This window comes from Lytechinus pictus, chromosome 3, assembly GCF_037042905.1.
Source record: "Lytechinus pictus isolate F3 Inbred chromosome 3, Lp3.0, whole genome shotgun sequence".
In the NCBI taxonomy this organism is placed as follows: domain Eukaryota; kingdom Metazoa; phylum Echinodermata; class Echinoidea; order Temnopleuroida; family Toxopneustidae; genus Lytechinus; species Lytechinus pictus.
The window spans coordinates 23,130,416-23,149,773 of record NC_087247.1 but is presented as its reverse complement, the minus strand read 5'-3'; the positions used below and the strand labels follow the sequence as shown (position 1 = coordinate 23,149,773).

Genomic DNA, 19,358 nt, shown 5'->3' with positions numbered 1-19,358 from the left:
CATGCTTATTAAATGTAAACTGGATGTTCCTGGATAAATTGACTGACAATCATCTTTATGTGGTTCCTGGCAATAAGCTATTAAAAGATTTTTTTTCTTTGGTCTCTGACCGAAGCGGTCTGAACATTCTCGCCTCATAGTCTGGTCACATTCATGAAGAGCGTGCAAACTGCAGGATATTATCACTTGGTTATTCGTCTTCCTAGACTTCGTAATTGTCATGTGTATTATCAGCCCCATTACCATGGTAGATAGTGATCTCTCAGATTATGTCGCTCTAGAAAGATAAGGCGACCCTCCTCCGAAACTTCATTTTCTGCGGAATACAGATATCAGGGCCCTCTCACACATGAATTAAAGCCTCACTCAGCCTTTAGATTATGACTAATAATTTGTTAATCCGCTTGAAATTCATCATCTATTCTACAACGTGATCCTGATAAGCTCACCAAGTGGCAGTCACAGACTATCTTGTTTTTATCCTGCGTTGTTTTATTCCCTGTGGCCCTGTTGTTTTCTATTATTAACCAACAAGTTCTTGATTAGGCTGAATATATCATAGACCAACTGTTGAAGAACATCTTTGTATAACCTTGAGAAATTGACTACAGGGGGACTCGATCTACCGAACTTTGGGGGATTGTGTTAATTTATGGTGGAAATGTTGTAGCTAACGAGGAAGGAAGTCAAGCAGTGAACTGTCACCTGTTTTTGTCACAGCTAACCACCAGCATCAGAGACAGACACTCTCCGGGAGCACTCATACGGGATACATGGATCATATTCTACATAACTTTCTTCTCGAGAATGAATTCATTTCTTCTTGTATAGTGCTTGGACGTTAACAAAACACTAAAGGAAGGGAGAGGACAATTACCACTTTGAGAGGTTATTGTAGAATTTGCTCATACTGAGGCATTTAGAATCATAATGTTGAGACATATAAAAAGTGTGAGAGAAATTGACTGGACAGGGCGCCACCGTTCTGCGAACTATTCACCGGTTGATATTGAAAGTTATCACAGAGTAAGTACTAGGCTGCACATGTTCTCATTGATTTTTCATTCAGTTTTCATGGAATCTGGAGCTGTAGACATTTCACCATCCTGATAATGTTCTTGGCAAGCTTCAAGGCATTTAACTTGCCCTGCTACTCTTTACCTATTGGGGGTGGGGTGGAGTGAGGGAGTGGCCATAATCATAATGGCTAGTAGAAATTATCAAAGGGAAGTTACAAAGATATAAATTTTAAAGTATTGTTATCTAACAATGTGATAATTATTCACTGTTGAGTTGGTGATATATCTTTCATGCAACAATTCAGTCTTATGATAGATGATTACAAGTTCTGGCCTGGGCAAAAATGATGATAATAATAAAAACATACAGTATATTCATATCAATAACACTATATATCAAAGTTTGACTATTAAATAGAGGAGGTTGACATGAAATGTGTGAAAAAAGGTGATTGACAATGAAAAACTATGAATACAGTTAATTAAAACATATATGTTAAGAGGGAAAACAGGAAAGAGAGGGATGGAGAGGTTCAAGAGAGACAGAGGAGGAAGAGAGTTGAGGAGAGAGAATGAGAGAAAGAGAGAGAAGAGGTGAGAATACCCCCAAAATCTGAACATGTTCTTGCCGTTTCCTAATCGCATTATGCCATTAATCATCACATGATGTAAAGCACATGAATTCATGCAATCATGCACAATACTGTACGAAAGTGACAAACAAAAATTGTAAATGTAATTCAAATGAAGAAATGGAAAGAAGTCTTATTATGCAAAGTTATTTCATCCCTTGCATTAATTCTTCCTCAGAAAATCTTGTCAATATCAAAATTAATTCCAGTTGCTGTGACAGTCACAAAATTTGAACAAAATTCAACAAAATCACCACCACCACTATGTTCTTAAGAATTTCCTTGCCAAATTATTCTTCTATAAATTAATTTCTCAACAATAATGTAATAAAAGTGTGTCGATCTATGAAGAAGAAGATACTTTATTGCTTAAAGTCATATCTGTAATGGTGATTTTGGGATAATTGTGTAGTTAGGTTTTCAGCTAGTTTGATTGTATCTTAATGTTTGGCCAGCTAGTTTGATGGTATCTTAATGTTTGGCCAACCAAAAGTTCCGGCTTCAACTGTATGTTAGAACTTACTAAATCTTGATCTGTGATGATAAAACAATGCACCATGATTTTTCAAGAATTTCATCTGGCAGTTATCTTTCTCTGTAACTTCTGTAGTTTGGTCTTAAAGGAAAAAATTACCGGTATATACTTATTGCCCATTTAGGAACGGTCCAAACTCCTCTTTCTCTTTTGCTTCGTAGTCTTTTATGACATACAAGTATTAATTTACAATTGCTTATTTATCAAATGTAACAGTATGATAATGATCAAATGACTATCACTTACCCAAAAGTAGAACAGTATTTTCTAGCAAAACTGTATTTTTCACAGGACCAAAACTCTGGAATTCTCTGGACAGAGTAATAAAAGAGGCAGCTAATCTGAACCGATTTAAATTACTCATCAAAAATTTCTTCTGAATTCTAATTGATTCAATCAAATATTTTGTGAACTTCATACTTATCCACGGTAGTATTGATTATTTTAAAGTCAATATTTAATTTTGTATATAGTGTATATACATTTGTGTTACAGTGTTTATATCTATATAATTTTATATAATTTTGCTGATTATTTTACTCTACTTATATCATATTACCCTTGTATAAAATTTTGATAGGGGGTCTACATTTTACAAGCTTTGCTTCTTAGTAGGCCCCTCCACTTTTTTTCATTTCATTGCTACGTTTCAATCCTGCATGTGTTATGCATTTTTTCATTGTAAAAAATGATTTATTATAAATGTACTTTGATGATTGTGGAATATGAATATATCAATAAATAAATAAATAAATCATCTCAATTGCTTAGCAGTATGATACTTCCATGGATCTATGCATCCAGGCTTGTTTGAAATTGTCCATAGAATGATAGAAGTTTGATATTCTAGAAGCTCTAATTGGGAATGTGTTTAATAATCATGTGTAAGGGATAATGATTGCACTATTATGATGAGGAAGTATCGGCTGTTGAGGAATTAGTTACCTCAAGTTGAACTTTTCGGTGTGAATTTTGATGCCCTTTTCTAGATTATTAGATACTTAGGAAATCTGTTTTGGATCTTGTCTTATGATGTGAAGATTGTGTTGTGTAAGCATGGAAATTGCATGATGATGATGATTCCGTGATTGAATAAAGAGCTTGAAGTGGTCGTGCTTAGAGTCATTTGTGAAGATATTGTGAATTTATGATGTTTACAAAATATTGATGAAAAGCATATGATGGTAATGACACAAAATGACTGTTTTTATTGTATTTTGCTTTATACCAGTCAAGGAAGATATAAAGGGTATTTCATGAAAGAAACATAATAGCTACATATAAATGGAATATACATGTATATAATTCAAGTTTTAACCTTTTAAAAATATGATTGTGAAATGTGAACATTATCCAAAAGTAGTTGTGAAGAGATATCCTAGCTTTTTTTTCTTCTAATAAACAAGTAATTGATGGAACCAGATCATTTCATCCTACCATACTTTTCTTTTAAATCAAAATGTTTACCATGAAATATTGGTTTAAACATTATAGAAGGATGATTTTATAGACTACATTTGCTATGACAGACCAACCTAATGTGCACCACATCTTATTGATGCTTTTACTTACAATATCAACAAGTTTTTTTAACTTTTATTTTGATCTTATTTTATTATTCAGGGAGCCCGTGTATGGGTGAGGGACCCTGAGACAGTATGGAAAGGAGGAGAACTCATCAAAGACTTCAAGGCTGAAGATAAGACATTAGCAGTCGAGCTTGAAGATGGTGATGTGAGTATGATCCTATCACTTCAAAGAAATAACAATAGAGATTTTTAAAACAATCAAGAAAGTTTGCCAAAATTGGCATCTCTGCCAGAAGGAGGAAGTCATAGAATAAAAGTAACAGACTGCTTTTGCAGTTCAGATTTCTACAGAAAGGAAGCTGTTAAAAGGTAATAATTATTCTTCTATAAGACTTTCTTATATAGTGAATGTCACATGCATTATCAGGAGTCCCCACATTTGAGCACCTCGAATAAATCATAAATACTTCAAGACCTAGACTATAACAAATATTTTCCATTGTTTTATAGTTAATAAGGTTGATATATTGTCCAGTGGGGACCTTTAAAACATGAATTTATTTGAAGATATGACTAACAGGTATCCTGTTTCTTATGAGATATCCTTTACTATGTCATTAATTCACGTTTCTACTTTTACATTTGAACTGTATGCAATATATCTGCAGACGGCCACAATCAAGATCAGGAGCAAAGAAGACTTGCCACCCCTTCGGAATCCTGAGATCCTGATAGGAGAGAATGATCTGACATCACTCAGTTACCTCCATGAGCCTGCAGTACTCTATAACCTCAATGAAAGATTTATCAGAAACACAGCCATCTATACATATTGTGGTAGGTATTCCTGGTGGGATCAGCAGGAGCTAGTGTTAAAGAACTTCAATCTTACACTTTGAATTAAAATAGATTTGAAATAAATCCAGGGTCCTGTTGTATAAAAGTTACTCTTACAGTACATTTGCCATCCAATAGGCTCAACAACCGATCAGAATTAAGGATTCCACGAAAGTTACCATTGGATGACAAAGTTACTATAATTATAACTTTTTTTAAATGTGACCCTGATATGCTGTGACTAGTGACCAGTGAAACTATTTTTGAATGTCAATGTTTTTGAAAATTTGAATTCTAGTCTTAGAGCTTGGAATTCAAATCTTTTATTCAATCTAAATCCAGTGTTCGGCTGGTCACCATTCTTAGCCAGTGTGGATTTTATTTCAAATCCATTTGATTTAGAATGTATATTATTCTTTATTATTTCATATTCTATTTTCATTGCATTAGACACTACATATAGAAAGAGGGGAGATTATGTGTAGAGACATTCACTAGTGCTTAGAACAAATTCGACTGCACTCCATGTGATAATTTAAAAAAAAAATTGGGTGTTGCAGATGGCAACAATATGTTCTCATTATGTGCAAGCATAGTATGATACATATACATATTCAACATACCTGAATAGGAGATAGGATGTAATAAACTGATGAGATTTTACATTAATGATACAATGAAAGTTTCTATGAATCCTCTAATAATAAATCTCGACATATCCAATGAGTATACCCCTTTCATATGAGTCCATATTTTACAAGGGATAATAGAAGGAGTTATATTTTAGTTGATATAAAATGGAATAAAAATTGAGCTGACAGAACATAGGAACTAGTGCAGGCTTAGAAAAATTGAATTTTATAAACTTGCATATATTTGTCCATTCTCAAAACCATGACAAGTGCAAATCTAGCATGTTTTAACAAACATATACATTCTTCACCAGGATATACAGGATCATTACAAGTGCATACACAAATGAGCTGTACATATGCCACAAACATTGAATAGTCAGTCCATGGTCTAAACTTAAACCACCTTTGTGAATTCCATCCTTTGGGAATATTCTGCATCACATCCCAGTCCACCATTTCATGAAATAATACAAATCTTTCTTTGGTAAACTAATAAGAACTGATTCTCTTTTTTCTTGTTACCTAATGCATCCCTTTACAAGTAAAGTTAATGATTGGGCATAGAAAGACTTTTATTATATTTTTATCGGAGAAGCGAGAGAACTTGCTTAAACTTAATCCACAACCTGTTCTTGATATCACAAAAACAAGCAAATACATATCCAAATTATAGCTTAATAATTTGGCAAGCTGTAAATCAAGTGTTGTTTTATTAAATTTCATTTTGTATTTTGATGGTTTCAGACACCGTCACAGTTTGTCCAGATGGATCTAATCCTTGTGTCAAGCCTAAATCCCATTCAATTTTAAATCTGGGTAAAACTGGGTGTTTCCAATTTAGCTGATTGACAGGTTCCATTTGTTTTTGTTTTTTTACAGAGTAAGAGGCCAGTTTACAAAACAAATTTAACAATGCTATCATGGATTGCAAAGCTTTTCTAGCCTTGTGACGTTGATCAAAATGAATGAATGGAGCTATAGTAATTCCATAGCTTTTGTATTTTATAGTATTTTCATGTCCTGAGCCATGACAGCTGAAAAGAAAAGTTAAATCCTTTCAAATTGATATAAAAAAGATAAACTGATGTGAATTCATGTGAAAGAGGGTATTTGAATTCAATGAATTAAATCTGTCACTGATCTAGCAGAATGCAATAGATGTTATCTTTTGCATTATTGAAGCATACATTTTTTGTACCAGAACAATTAGAAACAAAAAATACACAAAAATGGAAATAACTGAAGGCAGATGTAACAAAAAAAAAAGAAAAAATCAGTGCAGATCTATTACTGCAAAAAAATGTCAATGTTGAACTATCTGCTGTATGCCTAGATTCTATAAAGAAACTGGCTAATTATTTGTTAATTCTATTCTTGATAATTCCTGAAGATTCTTTCAGGATTGTTTACACTGCTGAAAATATAGGGTATCACATATCCTGTTTGAGTCTGATGCTAAATTATGCAAAATGTCAGCAATAGTCTGATACAGAAGACTACAAAACTTGGATGTGAAGCAGCCACTGCCTATACACTCAGGTCTTGCGTTACTTGTTTTCTATAAATTTATCAACTTTATCAATGCAGGTTTTTAAGACCGGAGACATCCGGAGTGTATAGCTGGTGGCTTTCATACTCCATATCAGACAATTGCTGACATTTTGCGTAACAGTTTCAGACTCGTATAAAGGCAAAGACAAAAGCTGCTGCTGCCTCCTAGATTACAGGATAGGTATCACATTGCTGGACAGTGTGTCTTCAATGTTATTTTTTGGTAATTTCTAATGAAAATAGCTACAAGCAATTGATTATGACTGGCAGATACTTCAGTGGCCATTGTGATCATTTCCAGTTGTTACAGGCCAGTGGCATAATGAAAGAGTGACAAGTATCTGATTATTGTATGATCTGATTCAGAGGAAGTATAAAAAGCCCCAGTGGGAAAGAGTCTGGGTGGTCCGATATTCATACTCCTGTACATTTTGTCAAGAAGGATACTTTCACATTATTTCAGAGTGTTAGTTATGACTGTTGAGAGACTTCTCTATTTAAAATATTAAAGGATAATGTCATTCTGTCTCTTGCTAGCATTACTATGACTTTTTGAGAGCAATAAGGCTATCAACAACTTTTTAACTTCATATATGCCTATACATTCAGTTTGTTGACCATTTATGTGAAATTATAAAAAATTGGGAAAATATAGACTTCATGAAAAGTACTTACTAGACGGACTATGACGCTGATATCAAAGCTGACTTTAGGTTTTTGGTTAATTGCCCAAAAGAGCATTTAACTATCATGTCGATTCTATCCTAAAACATTTAAGATGCCTTGGATATAAAATAAAAATGTGTTTGTTGGAATTTTACTTTTTTCATGTTACCTGAAAATCTATTTTGATCAGGTACCCAATCATATTAAATTTGTGTGTATCTTTTGATATAGAACCAATTCTCAAGCATGGAATGCGCTGAAAACTTCATATAATCGTTCTTTAGAAGCTTTTTGATATCTAATCACTAAATTTGTAATAATAATGATGATGATAAATAATAATAAGAGGGATGTCTCATTGAGCGCACACACCGTCCAGAGACGCTCAAGGTGCTCGTGCAGCAACAGTTGATTATGGATATAAACATTCTATACACTTTATACATATAAACAACTACAAAATATAGATGTAAATAAATTCGACAAAGAATACTAAAATCACTACAAGTAAGTAAGTTTTCAAAGGAATATTTTCAAAGAAACATAAAAATATAGCATAGAGTGGGTGCTGATAAAAGAAACCGGTAAATTCATATTTACACAATAAATAACAGTTGAATGTTCCAAAGGCTGCTACACCTTTGACCCTTTACCAAAGCTAAACTGGTTTTTAACTATGAAAAAAAAAACCTCATACACAGTGATATTCTTATCCTAAGAGATTATATTAGGACTATCTCTAGGGGATATAAGAGTTTACCTTGAGTTAACGTGATAGACACTTCAAAATAGATTGAGCAGAAAAGGTGCCATACCCCTAAAGAAAGTGTGAAGTGATCAGGAAGGAAGCAACTAGTTTCAGAGATGTCATAGACCTTGACTCGATGACTTACTCAAAATAACAAGAGATGCCTCAGTTGTCTTGACAAAATTTATCAGAACAACTTCGTTTGTTGTCATGGTCTTTGCTACTTGTTCAGGGTCACTTGATACCTACTGTACTTTTTTTTGGCAAATTTGCAACATTGTTCCATTTAGGGTTTGATTAGAGATTGAACTGAACAATTGACACCATTTTTTATCTGTATGTGAATATACTTAAGGTTTCATTAGTTGGATTCTTAAAAAACTGATTTTGTAATGTTCCTAACTGGAATTCCTGTTTAACTTCACCAAACACTACATCTCATTCTAAGCCTGTGTTTCCACAGTTTAAACTAGTTTCCAAAATTATTAAAAGCTTTGCAAAAGGGTTGGTAACTGGAATTGCATGTTAGTGTCATCTAAAATTCCAACCTTACAATTCCTAGAATATTTGATTTAATAAACTACAAAGTTTGGATGAGAATACAGCAAGCCTGTAACTAGCATTATTGCCAGAATATAAAGAATTTAAGACCCTTTTCGATGCACTTTCTGAATGAAATAGGGACAGATCTATAATAATTTATGAGCTAAACAATAAGGCAAATTCTATGATTTTCATGAAAATATTGAAATATTGCCTTCAGTTCAGTTTTCTGATTTCTCAGAATTACCTCAATTTTTGTTTTAATTCCCTGAAAATTATCTGGAAAAGGTCAAGATTTCCCAGAATTTCTGCGATTGCCTGGAATGTGGAAACACTGTCCTAAATTTTAACTGTTACCCAAATCTTTATATCTTTGGAATATAATGCTATTAGCATTGATGATTGGTCCTTAACTTGCTAGAATGTCTCTTTGTAGCCTTTAAAGTAAACCTGCATTGCAATGACGATGGGCCATTATGGCATACTACTGTACCCAAGATCTATTTTTGCACAGTGACTCAAGGGAGGGATTTTCACAGGCTTTCGATTACAGGATCGCCACCATTGTGTAGCCGAACTCTGAATATTTAACTACCAGTATATGGAGCATGTTCTGAGTACATAGGATTAAGCTTAAACATGACAGTTTCGATCAAGCTAGATAATTGGAAATATGATTGATATCAAGTCCCCTCACATTGTTAAGAATATGATTTTTTTTAAAGTAATTAAAAATACTCTGATCAGTCTGTCAATAAGAGTATATATTCTCCTTTATAACTATGAAAAGTTGTTTATTTTTGTGGGAAGAAATGCAGGCACATGGAATAATTGTTATTGCTTACATCTGTTTTAATATATGGTATTTGGTAGTAACTGAAGTATCCATCTATTTTTTTAAAACCATAAATCCCCTTTTTTTTCTCCATCGTTACTTCACTTCTTGAACTGCTCAATCTATGGTGATTCAAGAGCATTACAGCTTTCCCTATGGCTGGCGATCCAGCCTTACAGGTTTCTTATAACCTTCATGGAAAGCCGCGCAATTTATTTTGTTATCTAATCACATTATTTGATGTTTCTTTGTATTTTTATCCTATTTGCGAAATAAAGATTGAATTGAATTGAACTAGAAAACAAATACAAATCTAGTAAGATGTCCAATGTTCATTCTTGAAATTGCCCTTTATCATATTGGCTTTCAGCCAAACGTTCCCAATATTAACATGATCAAACTACCTTCCCTGTATGTTGCCTATGAAAACCTTAGGATATTGCCTGATTTTCTTTCTTGCTTATAATATATAGGCCTATTAACCGTTGAATAGTATGCAATACAATATACTATGTGATATTGCAAGTCCAAGATAGTGATTAATTTAGGAAGAGGTTGATGACCTATATCTGACTGTACTTATGATGCCAAGCAGGCACCAGGCATGCCAATGAATGGCTTTCCCATATGACTAACCCTCCTATGAAATTTACACTTCATATATCATGCTCCCACAAGTCTCCTATGATTAATAATTGATAACAAACAACTGTTGCAAAATAAATAGAACACAGAAGGACATTTCTTGTCATTTAGTGGTTTTTACACTTTCAGAGATAGATCATCTGATCCAGACCTCTGGAAGGATAATCCTTAGTAACCTTGACTAATTTTACATGGTCAAGGTCAAGTTTTACCATGTAAGACCCCCTGAACATTACATGGTCAAGGTAAAGTTAGGCCACTTATAACTCCCCTGTTTGACAATTATACCAATATAATGCTTTAAGGTCAAGTCCACCCCAGGAAAATGCTGACTTGAATAAATAGAGAAAAATCAAACTAGCATAGTGCTGACAATTTCATCAAAATCGGATGAAAAATAAGAAAGTTATGACATTTTAAAATTTCACTTATTTTTCACAAAACAGTGATATGCACAACTAGGTGAGTCAGTTGATGATGTCAACCACTCACTATTTCTTTTGTTTTTTATTGTTTGAATAATACAATATTTTAATTTTTACAAATTTGACAATAAGGACCAACTTAACTTAACCATAAACTGTTGAAATAATGGTAATTCCACTTGTTCAGGGAGAAATAAAACTTTGTTTCACTTGACAAGGAGGAGAAAATTAGAATATTTCATATTTCATGTAATAAAATACAAAATAACACTCAGTGAGTGGATGACGTCATAGTCTCCTCATTTGCATACCAGCCAGGATGTGCATATAACTGTTTTGAGAATTAAGCAAAACTTTAAAATGTCATAACTTTCTTATTTCTGATTTTGATGAAATTTTCAGTGTTATGCTTGTTGGATTTTTCTCTTTTTATTCAAATCAACTTTTTGTTGGGGTGGACTTGTCCTTTAACAGAGTCCTTTATATTTCAAACATATGATACTTTTTTGTACTTTCTTTCCCTCACATTATAAAATATTGCTTCACATATATTATTCACATATTCACATATAGTCTCAGTCTGTGCAAAAAGACTCTATTAAAGAAATTTTGAGTTTACTTGTTAACTTTTCACTATAGTGCTTACCTAATATATGAATTTCCATTAGTGTATGTCACACCTGTAGTTATAAAGCAATGCTATTTCACTTGAAAATTTTGAAGTCCAAGGTGCCCCCTTTGTTCTGTCCCATCAATTTTGCTAAGTTAAGCCTGTTTGCTTTCATTAAATATACCCTCTAAAATTTAGAAGTGCTACCAAAATGAAGAATCTAATTTGTCTGGTGTTCCTTTCTTTCCTCCTTTCCCACCCAACCCTTCATAGGTATTGTACTGGTGGCTATCAACCCATATGAACAGTTACCACTCTACGGTGAGGATGTCATCCAAGCCTACCATGGCCAGGACATGGGATCCATGGACCCTCACATCTTTGCTGTGGCCGAGGAAGCCTTCAAGAGAATGGCACGGTTGGTATCCAGGGGATCCTTTCATGAAAGTTGGATTTCTCTGACAGTTACCTAGTAACAGTCAGAAGCTAGTGCCTCTCAGCCAATCAAAACCAAGGATTTCACTGAAATTATCAGCACTGACAACTTTCATGAAACACCCCCAGATCTAGATTACTCTCTTTTTAATATCATCCAATAGGAGACATGTTTCTTATTGCCCAAACAACTGGAGTTTCATAATGTCTTTCAAGTGAATATTATCCCTTTTGTAGTGGGAAGGGGGTGGTATGTAGAAGGGATGAGAGACAGATCAGCAATGGCATTTTATCATTATGGAAGCTTAAGAAATGACCTGATGGTTAGATCTGAGGAGACTTTATAAAATCAAAGTGTAATTAGTTTCATGTGAAGGAATTTACTTTCAGACCATTCTCTATGTTTAAAGGTGTTCAGACTACTGAAGAGAAAGCATATATATTTTTTAAATTAACGAGGGACCTAATTGGATACAACTTCATCACACAGGGATGTAAGGATATGATATAGGTGAAAGTCCATGGGAAAGAAACTACATGATTTGGTTTTCAAACCTTGTACAAAATGGGATCAGTCAAATTAGAGCAATGATATTGTCTTGGGCTCTCGGGATAAAGAAGAAAAGAAATGAATCTGTTTAGAAAGGAAGTTGTTGGTGATGAAGCAGCAGAATGTCAAGTCAGTAGGCTGTGAGTAGGCACACACATTCATTACATCACTCTCTGTATAAAGCCTGCTTACCTCAGAGCCTTAAAGGAAATCATCACTCATATTCTAGGCAGGTTAATTCATGCGTTTCATAATGCATTGACCACCAACATTCATTATCACAAGAGGCCTACTTTTCCTTTAATAGTTCAGAGCCTTAAAGGGACTCACCACTCATATTCAAGGAGGATGAATTGGGCATGAAAATGATAAGGCTCATTTCATTGACCATAGAATATTATTTGCAGGTGTCATGCAGGAGTTTTGTGCAGTTCCCTTTATGTATAACATATGATGAGAACTAAATTCCTGGTAAATGGGATTCTATTGTTGAGTGATCCTTTTAATATGCCAGTAATGATACATATTTTAGGAAGGAACCCTGAATCACATTTTAATTTTCCCCAATTATGTTGAAATCTTGATGTAAATGGTGTGTATTTGAAGGATCTTATCATCTTGCTTATGATCTATTCATTATTTTTTTTCATTTTCCTTTAATATTTAGAAACAACAGTTTTCTCTACTCACCATGTGACACTCAACAGCACTTGGAGAAACCTGATGGCATCGCATCTGTCACTAACATCTACCACAAACATCTACCAAAAACTTTGATATATTCTGTGATATTGTGATGTCTCATTGAGCCTTTCATTTCTTGGGTTTTATCCTCTTTAGAATTTTCTTTGTATTTCCAGATCAGTACCTCGATACGAACCTGAAATTAATTTTTATGATCTATTCATTAATTTTTTGTTTCATTTTCCTATAATATTTTGAAACAACAGTTAAGTGTGAATTTAGTAGAGTCATGCTTAAACTTTGTATAGATTGCATTATCTCGTTGATAGATCTGCTGTAGAGCGGTCCTCTAGACATGACCTGACCCATTCGATGATGCTTTTTATGCCACACACAGTTGGGAATTTAAATGTGATATTAGTTGCACTTAAATCTGTGTGAAACACCCCCATTGACTTTTAACCTTTGTAGCATCTTTGCAGTAATGCCTAGGCTGTAGTTTTAGCTAGGAATACAGACTTCCTTGAAAAAAATTATCCCTGGAATTCACAAAGATGGGTTAGCCATTACCTATGGGTTATGCAGAATCCAAGGTAGATGTGGGTTTGACTAGGCACGTGAATGGAGAAAGGACCAATGGGGAATGCAGGGGTATGGTAAAGATTTTTGCTGTTGATGATTCATGCAAATTTTGTAAAAGAATCCAAATAAGCTATGGACTGACTAGATTCAAATAAAAACATTGATCAAATCTTATGATTAAGCCATAGTGTTAAGCGTAGATTTGATATATTTTGCTGGCAGTGCAGTATCATCATTTGTCCTTTCACAGTTTAGGCACCTGGATATATGTAAGCACACCTTACCTGAAAACTACATAACCCATGGGTCAGGAGTTAGGATTTGTGAATTTAGGTCTATATTTCTGTAAATGTATTTTCTCATTTTACATATTACCAATCATGAATACTGTAGAGTCCATATAACTTTACACTTTCCCTATACCAAAAATAATTTTTCATTTAGGTTTTGTAAAATGTTTTATGTGTAAAATTTTATCTTCGAGGCATGAAGCTCCACAAACTTTTGATAACTCTCCATACATGTAGCTGCAGTGATGTCTCCTTTCTTTCAGATACCAGAGAATGAAGAGCTCAATCTCCATTTATAGTTGATGATCCTCCTATCCAGGTGCAATGCAGAGAGTGTTTGCCACCATTCACCTGGGAGTGTTTCACAAAACGAATAGTCGATGAATTTCACTGACCAATTGGCTCTGAGCCAATCAGATGCAAGGATTTTGGTAGCTTAAAACAATAGTCTGTGAAAATCACTGTTTGTTTCATTAAATGCTCCCCAGTACTGCATCCCTTCCAGTGCACCCTTCTGGAATACCCCATCTTGTGTCCTCTGAAGTCACAGCTGATATATGGCGTGATGCCTATTGCATAGTCTGCTGTGTAAATCCTTCACTCGAGTGGTCTGAATGCACTGCCTTCAATGACTGATGTACAGATACAGAAGGCACCTCTCATTTAGAAATTGAAACAGCAAGGTTTACGGTATATATGCTAGTCTTGTGTGAAGACCAATGGTTGATCAAAGTTTCAATAATAATAATACATGAGATTTGTATAGTGCACTTTCCATCTTGATTAGATGCTCAAGGCGCTTCAGAGCAGAACAACAAAAACTATTTACATATATAATGCATGTCTGAACAATAAGTCAATGTCTATCAGGGTCTGTGCCAGCAGACTACCTGTTGCATTAATCTTACGCTGCAGTCACACCCACCAAACCGACTCCCCGGCTGATGGTAGATCACTGGAAATAATGTAATAGTCCAGCGTAATAGTTCAGTTGGTCTGGAGTTGGTTTCGATTGTGTGACTGAGGCATAATGTTTTATTTGATGCAATTTGATATGAAGCCTATTGATAGTATGCATTTAAGATGTGCATTTGATATCTTAGGTTGCATTTTATACCAAGATTTATGCAACGAGCTTCGGATTCAGCAAATTTGAGCACTTTTTTACTAAAAAAAAAAATTTAAGGTCTAAACATCATTATATTTTATTTTTTGGCAAATATATAAATATATAAAAAATATCACTTCATATGAACTATAAGCTGTAAACACATGATTTATACAAAAATTAGATTTCAAACAGGTGCATGGTTTTAATAGGTGTCAGATTATCAATTATATGAATGATATTTAGACCCTGTGATATTGGGAGTAAATTCATTCAGTTGATGTAAATCATAAGTCCAAAGCAAGCCATGTATTTCATTGATCCATTATAGTAAGATCAACTGCAGGGATTGGGTTTGTGTGTCTCCTGTAGCATTGTCCATCATGAAACAAATAGTTATTTTTCCTGACTTCTGTTGTAAGCTAGTGAAATCATTGCATCTGATTGGCTCAAAACAAATTTAGTAAAAGTCACTGAGAACATGCATGAAATACTCCCCAGAATGTTAAGTCATGCTATCTATAAATAAAATCGGTAGAAAATGGAAAGAGATGTACCATGAAAAATAGACCATGGATTACAGTTGAAAAATATATTAATACTGTATTAGCAGAAACTTTTAAGGCACTTTTATGTTTCGCTAATTTTGCTAGTTCAACGCTCCAAAATTTCCCCTTTTTGCTATGGCCATTTCTGCACATAAAAATGAATTTGAAGTCATGAATATGTGATAAAGTAAAGAAATCATGAAAATATCTGTTCTCTGAATTATTCACTTAATGCAGTATTTTATCTCAGGGAAATAATCCCCATGAGCTTTTTCTCATCCAGTAATTTTACACTTCTATGCAATGTCACTTCTGTTTTTAGGGAAGGAGCTATTGGGATATTTCATTACATAATGAAATATTTATATCATTTTGATTGAGATGCCTATGAACTTCATTGATCTCCTCCATTAACATGAAATCCCTTAGTGTATTTCAGTGTCACTCGCTCCTGGTTCGTAGAGTGATTGATTATGGGCGGGTATATGGTCCAGGTAATTGGGACATCCCATCTTAAAAGATGAAACAAATCAATGACCTCTCTTTCATCATGTTTATGAACAAGAATCCTGGGTAGAAAATTGCCGTCTCATCCAAGCTCTCTTCATAATTTGAAGATAGGAAATTGGCTGGAAATTTAGGGAACATACATTACATACATGAACTTTATTGATTCCTTGGCCACATGCTGTTTTCATGTCACCAACATGGTGTAAAATATCAAATCAAGGAAAGTATGAAGTAGTTTTAGACATGTGTATTCCTCATCATCATCATCATCATCACAAGTTGAAAGGTTCAATAACCGCTTTTACATATCATAACCATTATCATAAACATGAATGTCATCATCACCATCATCATATTCACTATAATCATCATGATCATTATCATGATCATCATGGTGATGATGATGATGATGATCATCTTCTTATTATCAACATTTGAAAGGGGTCACTTATGATTTTTTTCACAAGACTTATTCTATACCATTGTTTTTTTGTATTTCCTTTTCTGTGATGATATCATTGCACCTCTCCTCCCATATCCCATATTTTCCCCTTTTCTTGATGCAACCACTTTTACCTTGGAGCAGTTAAGGGATCTCTTCCTTCTGAAGTTTATTTTCTGCAACCCACTGTGTTTCTTGGCCCCTTCATCTTCCTTCCTCTCTTGAAAATAATATGGAACTTTCACATGTCATTGACATTGTGCAGAAATCTGAGAAGCGTGTTTACAATACATGAATCAGATTGTGTTAATGTAAAAAGTTGTATCCATTTCTCATTCTGAAACATTTGATATTTTGTCATGATATCAACATCATCATTATTTACACCTTGTTAATATCAACCTTCTATTTTCAGTTTACCGTCAGATGGATGATGGAAATTTGCATTGTAAAGGATACCATTGATTTTCAATTGGTGCTCAGAAGATGATTTGTTCTTTTTTTTTCATGATATAGTGTGGTGCTCTATGTAAGGGATTGGTGTAACTTGGGACTTTTTGTTGCCTTCTGTTTTAATGATTCTTGTCTTCATTTACAAGAAATTCTTGTACATATAAATGTTTTTGTCAATCCCTGTGTTCTTAGTCTCCTTTACCTTCCTTCCTGTTGTGAGGCATAGGCCTAAGGATGCTCACCATGTCATTGACTTTGTTTGAAAGATGCTAACTGTTTTTCTGTCTTCGTTGAGTCATATTTTGAATCATAAAAATAAAAGTACAATCTCCAGTTTTATGATATGATTGAGTTCTTTAAGCTACTTGTACTGATCTCTCTCAACCTTCTTCCTTGTGTTTGACACACAGGTACATGTGAGAATAATTGGAATGTTTGCAGGTGTATTGTTCCCAGTTTATGTTATTGCACCTGTTTGCATTATTCTCTCCTTTTTGTTATAACCCAGGAGTTCCAATGTACTTTCATCATCGGAGCAAGGAAAATTGTATTTATATTCTCCTTCCATTCGGCCTAGAAACTATTTACAAATGATTAATCTTCTCTTTCCTATTTCTCTCTTTTATTTATTTTGTTTGAACAGATTTGAGCAGGACCAATCTATTATCGTCAGTGGTGAAAGTGGAGCAGGGAAGACGGTATCTGCCAAGTATGCTATGAGATACTTTGCTACCGTCGGAGGCTCCTCTAGTGAAACCCAAGTCGAGAAGAAGGTTCTAGCTTCAAACCCCATCATGGAGGTAAACAAAACAGGAGAAGGGATTTTTTCTCATTTAATTAGATCGATTAATTATCCAACTTGAAAAAACGTTAGTATTCATTAAGATTTGAACATATTTCATCAGAATAACAATACCAAGAAAGGACCGGTTTATCTTGCTCCCGAAAATTAAAATATTGCTCTAAAACTTAAAAGAATTCACAATTAAGAAATAGCCATGAAGTTATGATAAAAAGTAAAGTTGAAAGTGAACAAAAAATAATATAAGAGTAAAGACATATAAATGGTGATTTTAGATCCATGCGTGGGATATTAATTCATGTCTGGATATTAGATTACTAAATGTTATGTTGAGAAAGAAAGTTACAGCTCAGATAATTTCATGAGATGGCCATTATTCAATGATAAACTTCTTTTGAAACTTTATCCAGATAAATTGTATTTCCAACTATATGTTGATAAGGGTATTTATAAAATATATTCCTTTTTATTTTATCCATACTAGCATGTTTTTCTGTTGGTGTGTGAATAATCTCAATGAAAATCATCACGATCACCCTACTGGAAGACAAAAAGGTATTTCCAGCTTCACGTATTGTCTAATGGATTATTTCAGTCTAGATGCATCACCATTGAGGGATATTTATGGACCATGCTTCTCAAAGTTGTTGTTCTGCCTTCTGGCGATTTCCAAAATGGTGTCATAGTATATTAATAATGTGCTATGATGTGGAGGTAGCTGGACAGCTACCACAAATGGACTTCAGGTAGAGAACGTTGACTTCAGTTCCTCTTGAGGCGGTGAGAATAGAACAAGAGAGAGAAAATGGAGAACCAAGGATTCAGGAACCATCTAACCTTCTTGAGGTCACTGATCTACAGCGTTGTTTGTCTTGTTTTTCTCCAGGAAGTACATCTATGTCGTAGTCTCTGTTTAGGAAGGCCTCTTGTGATGATGCAGCCACTGCTTCTGGTTTGATAGGATTAAGTTACAGAGAGTTTTGACTTCGCATATCATGTATTTCGTATGTCACATTCACACCAGAGAATCTGACTCCAGACGGACCAAAGTTATTATGTTACTTCCAATGACCTACCATCGGTCTGCTTCAATTTGGTTTTGTTGATGGGACTGTAATAGATCACTCTTCTTCCATGTCGACACAACAGATCATCTTTATCTACTTTATCAAGAATGATTTAAGATTACCAAAATGGTGGATTCATTATAAATCCTGCTCGATTCATCAAGTCAAACAACCTTGCTGATTAACTGGGTCCATATTCATAAAACCTGAATGGTCAAGTTATTATAATCTAATTACATAGGCCGTAGTTGGTGTTGACAAGATTCATTAATTTCCTATGAATATGGACCTGGGTTTCGACATTTAATGACCCTTTTCAGGCGTATATGTGAGGTGATGTTCTTCCAAAATTTATGTATCCATTCCACGGGCCCTATATCCATGATGTCATGCTATTCAAGTGGGGGGGGGGGGATGGAACAATAACGGTAGATCATCCCCCCTGAACAATTCGAGTGATGCAAGGATTTACGCCAGTGATCCATTCTTATAGAACTGAAAAAGATGCAATGATTGCTGATGTTCTTGGTTTATCTTTAAAATGTTATCACTGTCCTTAAGGAGAGTTGGCAACCAGGGACAGTACCTTGACATCACACCATGGTCATGTGATACTGATTCACAGTGTATCACATTTCAGTCAAAGCTTGCCATTATCACCATTTCAGCCCCCACAT

The 19,358-nt window shown here is 34.3% G+C and overlaps 1 protein-coding gene across 2 annotated transcripts in view; it reads left to right on the top strand.

Annotated features, from left to right (window-relative positions):
- Positions 1-454: 454 nt before the first annotated feature.
- LOC129257599 (unconventional myosin-Va-like) overlaps positions 455-19,358 on the top strand; it is a 50,556-nt gene continuing 31,652 nt past the window's right edge. For both annotated transcript variants that reach the window (XM_054895966.2, XM_054895967.2), the window contains exons 1-5: positions 455-1,026; positions 3,810-3,920; positions 4,384-4,552; positions 11,484-11,628; positions 17,456-17,612. In XM_054895966.2, coding sequence (XP_054751941.2) covers positions 931-1,026; positions 3,810-3,920; positions 4,384-4,552; positions 11,484-11,628; positions 17,456-17,612 — 678 coding nt within the window. In that variant the 5' untranslated portion in view covers positions 455-930. The remainder of the gene's footprint in view (positions 1,027-3,809; positions 3,921-4,383; positions 4,553-11,483; positions 11,629-17,455; positions 17,613-19,358) is intronic.